Source organism: Rhipicephalus sanguineus, chromosome 1 (assembly GCF_013339695.2).
Source record: "Rhipicephalus sanguineus isolate Rsan-2018 chromosome 1, BIME_Rsan_1.4, whole genome shotgun sequence".
In the NCBI taxonomy this organism is placed as follows: domain Eukaryota; kingdom Metazoa; phylum Arthropoda; class Arachnida; order Ixodida; family Ixodidae; genus Rhipicephalus; species Rhipicephalus sanguineus.
Window position 1 is genome coordinate 132171064 of NC_051176.1, and position 6584 is coordinate 132177647.

A 6584-nucleotide genomic window follows, 5' to 3' on the forward strand; every position below is an offset into this window, starting at 1 on the left:
TGATTGATTGATTGATTGATTGATTGATTGATTGATTGATTGATTGATTGATTGATACCTCTGCAGGAACATGCTCTCCCATGCACTTCAGCACTGCCTTGATTTCGTCATTGCTCTTTCCTGCAAAAGAAAAAACATATGCACCCACTGTTTAGGCACGCTGCGCGATTCGTGGCACCCTCCAGGCACTCAAGCGGCGGTGGTGTGTAATCAAGTGTCCTCCGCGTGCACCGCATTAGATGCGCAAATATTCTATAGAGCTTTCACTGCCAATCACTTGGGCGATGAGACGCAAACTTTCCTGAAATTCCAAAACGGGAATAATAACGGGGAAAGAAACTGTCACGTGTCCAGATTTGCCGCTTGATATCTTGATGAAGCTGGTTCGTGCAAGTTAAATTAGCGACTGCATTGCAGACCTAATTGAGACATGCTGTCTTTAGAAATATACAAACAGAATGTATCCTTATTTAGTCTATGTTAAGGCTACCAAACGAGTAGCTGAAAACCATACGTCTTATCGATTGTCGAAGCAAGCGGTTACCCTGAGTCGGAGTATAGAAGAGGTCCTTGTCCTTGTTTAGCCCCAGCAATACTTATCGGCATACGCGCTCTAAGATTAACGCAAGACAAGGTGCGGGACGTTCTTACTTAATTTATTCGTTTTTGTTTAGCCTCGGATTTTCGAGGCTAAACACAGGTGACTGCATGAAGAAATAATTCTACACGAAAACCAGCTTCACATACCTTACGTGTAGAAACCAATAGCCAAAAGCAATCATAACTATATGATTGAAGGAACTTCTGATATTACAAAAAAAATTGCCAAACATTAATATTCCAGCACGTCCGAGCCTTATAATATGCTGATGACTCGTGGAAGATGGCTGTCAAGGCAGCTCAATCATACTGACATGCCAGGTTAAAACTTTAGAGAGACAAAGAATGCATAGAAAGACAGGGAAATTACGGCTGTCTACCCTGCATGGAGGGAAAAAGTTTATACAAGAGCTCGCGGCAATAATTATTTTCGCAAAACCCAGCAATCATTTGAAGAAGTGTGTAACACAACGTTTTTTATTGCTTCGAACAGAAATTTTTTTTGATAGTCACGCGAAAAGATTATACTGGTCGCATTCTTTATTACCAAGAAAACTCGCAAACCTAGAGTTTCAGTTCTCTCAGAACACGTTGAAATTTCTCTACCTTTATTTCTACAGCCAATTTTCATCGTTAGATATTTCAGACAAACAAAACGTATGTTTTTCGCGTCGGAAAAAAAGTTTTACAGGTGCAAGTTTGTTTAACAAAACTTCAAAGCTGGTATTTGTTAAGAAAAAAAGAAGAAATACAAGCCTGTTCACCTCAATTTATAAACAATATTTTAGTTAATAATTATCAAAGAGAAATATTTTTTCACTAAAGTATGTTTCCATTTGCGTTGTCAGGCCATGTCTTCGCGTGGTCACGAAAACCAATCTCGTCAAAGCCACAATGCACATTATCACAAATACGCACGATAGCAGCCCCAAGCATTTGTTGCTTCGAGGGAAACAACTCACAGCTTGTTTTGTTATCAGATCACACATCTCTATCGTCATTGAAGGGCAACATTCATGACCTATATGCACTTTCTTATATGCAGTGTTCGAGTAGAACGAAGCACTGCTAGCACTGCTAAAGTCTGAGCTGTTGCAGTGCTCGATGTAACGATCCACCTTTAGCTGCTTATATCCTGTTTACGCGAACTTCTCCAATAAAATATAAATTGTCTTAAAAATTTGTGAATTGCAATAATTACCTTAGTCTTAATAGCGGGAAGCTGGAAGCTGGTGTACGCACGTACGAAGCGCGCATTTGCTTTGTGCATGCGCACAAGCCCGATGCGGCGCACTAAAATGCTTAAAGACTTCCCAAACAAAAAGTGCTCAAGATCTTCGTTGTCTTAGACTATCTGGCCATGAAGCTGCCCATAGTGACCGCAGCACGCAGTAATGACACGCGGAAAACAGATCTGATCAAGCATAACGGCTCGGGGCGTGCTTGCCGTTAGGTTTTCATTTGACACGTCATTTGCTGCTCTAACATTCCATCCAACTTGAAGTACGCTGTCACATATTTCGAGCAGTAACTGTAGTTCTGGTACCTATGATAAAGTGACGCAGACATATATGCTTGCTTACCGCACAGCTCCCTACCACCGGCAGCCTCAGCAAGAAATGCTCCGGCCAGGATGAGTCCGCAGAGTAGCAGCACCTTCATCGCGAATTGTCTAAAAAGCTCCAAGAGAGAAAAGCGTGGACACAAAGGGAGCGTGCAAATGCCCGTGATCTACAACCGACCAAATGCGACGGCGAGCTGGATTGAACAACACCCGGCGATCCCGGTTATATATGCAAGCCCTCTCGTGCACGTGTCCTTGTCTGGACTTGAAACGCGCAGCCAACCCTGAAACTTGTCACCCTTTCTTTCCTTTTGCGTCTCACATTTCGCGCCCACGGGGCACTAGTGCGATTCTCGTAGCTGAATGCGAATATTATATAATAAAAAAACCTTCAAAATAAGGAATAAGTATGGAAATTGAGAGGGGCTGCTTGACTGGGTAGGACACGAGGGGAGCCAGGGTCGTGTAACAGGAAGCTTCCACGCAACGACGATACGCATCGCGCCCTTTGATCGGCCACTGCCTTTCCCACCTTTTTATTTTCTCTCTTTACGCTTTGCCTTGATCTAATCGCTCACTATTGCCCGAGAGCACGGACACTGAGCGTGACGAGAGCATTACGCATCACGTCGGCGCTCTCCCCACGTGCTTTGCGTTCGCTGATCATGATCGGCATTGATAAGTTCCTCCCGCCGGCATTAATACACCTCGCTCATGGCATCATGTGCGATTCAAACCTCTAATTCATTTACCGCGTCATCGATACTATTGCGATCATTATGGCTTATATGAAGCGAGAGCTTTCCGGAATTAATGACGTGTCTTTTGTTTTGCAGAGCTCTTTAAAATTACTATTGCCTCTTCAAAGAACGACAGAAGTGGAATTTTTTCGAAGGACTCGTTTATTTGTTAGACACAGCCGAACGAAGTCAACGCACAATTAAGGCAAGGAAAGAAGGGAGGACATTATTTGCTGTTTTTTTAACTGTAGTGTAATATTTGTGACATAAAATGAAAGAAATTAAGGTGAATGAAAAGGCACCCTTTCTCTGTCGGCGCGATTCGAACCCACAAGCTTCTTCCTTATACTTGCCTTGGCTTAATTGTCTGATGGATTCAATTGGCTAGTTCATGAAGCAGCGTGAACGCGAATGTGTCAACATAAAATGAATACGTAAATAAATAATCTAGAAACATTATGATGTAACACATGTAGGCAGAGCAATTGCCAACAAGGTCTGCCATGCTAACCCCGCCTGTGGCGACATCATCATCCCCGCCTCCACTTGGTTTGTGTGCACACACACATTCACGATGGTGTCTTCTGTCATCCCTGAACACATAGTTTAAATCGTCAGAGAGTTCGCACCATGAGCTCTTTAAGCAAGCAATACACTTTTATAGAAACTTCTCAACAGGCACGCGTTTGTTAAGTACAAATGGTTTCGAAATTCGATGCAATTTTTTTTTCTATTCCCCCGCCAGTTCCACTACAGCAAACTATCATTCAAAATGTTCTAAAATTGCATTTTTGCCGAGAAACGAGCTTATCATCCGCTAATGCGACTAAATTCATAAGGTAAAATTGCATTTTTGCCGAGAAACGAGCTTATCATCCGCTAATGGGACTAAATTCATAAGGCACCTCTACGCTCGCTCCATGGCAACTTAGAGTAATATGTGCCGTACTCTACCCACCACCCCTCTTCTAGGGGCGAAGCGCCTTATGCCGTGGGTCGGTCCATCCTCCGTTTGTTTGTTTGTTTGTTTGTTTGTAGTAGCCACCTCTAGTTCATGAAGTGCTCACTAGATGGCGTTGGTGGCGCTCTCTCTCTCTCTCTCTACATATATATATATATATATATATATATATATATATATATATATATATATATATATATATATATATATATATATATATATATATATATATATGTAACGTATGAACAAGGCGATGGTAGGAGAAGGCGACGAAGAAGAAGTGCGCGTGCATTAGAATAAATGCATGGCAACTGAACCACGACGCGTCTCTGTTTTGTAACGTTACACAAGTCGACAGGATCGACCTCATCAATCTGCCATGGCTAAGCCGAAGCCTCCACTCAACATACCGAAGTACAAGGGAACACCAGAAGACGTCCCCGTCGACAAGTGGCTTCTTCTTTTCGATACGAAGGCGGTCGAGGCATCGTGGACACACAGCGATCGGGTCAGTCACTTCAGCGAATACATCGAAGGGGAAGCGTTCAAGTGGTACCTAACAGAGATTTTCGGCAAAGGCGAGACATGGGACGATATCAAGAGCGGCATGCAAAACCGCTTTGCTACGACCGACGGAGATGCCTTTCGTCTCTTCATTCACTACCGGCTGAAAGGAGGGCAGACCATCAAGGACTACTACGACGAGAAAAAACGACTGGGCTCCTTGGCCGACCTTAAAGAGCGCCACATCATTTCTGGACTGACTGACGGTGTTCCTCCTGATGTGGAACTAGCGCTCGCCGGACTGTCTTTCACCTCGTCATCAGAGTGGCTCGCCGCTGCTCAACGGGTCGAGACATCCTTAAAACGGGTGAGAGGAGTTTCTTTTGCTCGTAATCCTGGCACTACATCAGGAGCTTCACGTCTCTTCAGCAGACCGCAGCAGCCAACGTTGACTTCTCGACCGCGTGCCCCACAAAACGAATGTAGATATTGCTCAGCTGCTGGCTTCCCACGGCAGTTTCATTGGCACAACGAATGTCCGCGCCGCGGCAACGTGTCCGCTATTGAGACTAGACCGGGAAACGAGGAGAGCGACCCAGAGTTTCATTAATACGCTTCAAAGCTCTCATCAACGGAAGGTCAGTAACTGCAATTCTTGATACAGGAGCCACCATTACTTGTATCAGTGAGGATGTGTACAAACAGCTCAAACTTCAGTTGATGAGAGACTCCAGCATCGCTGTCCAGCAAGTTACTTCAAGCATTCGAACTTTGGGTCGCGTAAACATTCATTTGCAAATTGGGAATGTAACAAAGAAAGTTTATGTACACGTTCTGCGAGGCATGAGAACGCAATTAATTCTTGGCCTAGACAGCGCTTCGTACTTCAATCTTTCTGTAAATTTGGAAAGCAAGTCAGTGACGCAAGGACGTCAAAATTTGAACCTACCGGATCATAATGAAAAGCAAACCATTGAAGCCCCACTGATGAACACCCTGACTTCGGAAAACTTATCAGAGCGTGAATCTGCGGTGCTCGACTCTCTTTTAAACAAGTATGACGAGATCTTTTCGAAATCCCAAACAGATATTGGATGCATCACTACTGAGCAACATAGGATCGCACTTACCAATGCTGTCCCAATTCATCGAGCACCATACAGATGTTCACAGGCAGACAAAGCGGAGATTAACAAACAAGTTGACGCCCTCATTAAGCAAGGGGTTGTGAGGCCTTCGTTATCCCCCTACGCCGCACCGGTCATCTTAGCGGAAAAGAAGGGCGAAGGACGTACTCGGCTATGTATTGACTACCGCAAGCTCAACGCCATAACGGTACCCGACTATCAACCAATTCCACGTATAGATGATATTCTTGACCACTTGGGAAAGGCGGAGTTTTTCACTACGTTGGATGTAACGTCCGGATACTGGCATGTCCGAATGCATCCCGATGACGTTCAGAAAACTGCGTTTGTCACGGCTAATGGTCATTATGAGTGGTTGGTAATGCCGTTCGGGTTTAAAGAACGCTCCGGCTACATTTGAAAGAGCCATGAAATCAATAATAGCCAAACATCAGCTCACTAATGTTAACAACTACTTTGACGATGTGGTCGTATACTCGGAGACATTTGACGATCATATACGACACCTTGAGGCTTTATTGAAAGCTCTTAAAACCGAGAACGTAAGACTAAAACGAAAAAAGTGCCAGTTTGCAAGATCCAGCATTGAATATTTGGGCCACAAGATTTCACATGGAATAGTGACACCTAAGCAAAGTAACGTGGCTGCAATACTCAGATTTCCGACACCTAAACGAGAGAAAGATCTCCAGCGTTTCCTGGGCACTGTAAATACTTACAGACAGTACATCCCTCATTTCAGCGATATTGCTCTTCCCCTCACGAAACTACTCTGCAAAGGCAGCAAGTGGTCGTGGACAGAAGCATGCGAGCAAGCCTTTCGGGAACTGAAGGAGCGAATGACTGAAGAACCGGTGCTTCGCATATACGATCCTTCTATACCATGTACTGTGTACTGTGACGCGTCTGCCGAAGGCATTGGTGCAGTGCTGAAGCAGCCTGACGACAAAGGCAAGGAACATCCCATTGCCTATTATTCCCGCAAACTACTGAAGCATGAGATGAACTATGCTATTACAGAGAGAGAATGCCTTGCCATTATAGATGCCATTGATAAATGGCATTGC

General features: G+C 44.3%; 1 protein-coding gene across 1 annotated transcript in view; it reads right to left on the reverse strand.

Annotated features, from left to right (window-relative positions):
- Positions 1-2385, reverse strand: part of LOC119386852 (uncharacterized) — a 5536-nt gene extending 3151 nt beyond the window's left edge. The window contains exons 1-2 of the mRNA XM_037654119.2: positions 2184-2385; positions 59-120 (exon numbers count right to left, since the gene is read on the reverse strand). Of these exons, the coding sequence (XP_037510047.1) occupies positions 59-120; positions 2184-2262 (141 nt within the window). The 5' untranslated portion in view covers positions 2263-2385. The remainder of the gene's footprint in view (positions 1-58; positions 121-2183) is intronic.
- Between the last annotated feature and the right edge of the window lie 4199 nt (positions 2386-6584).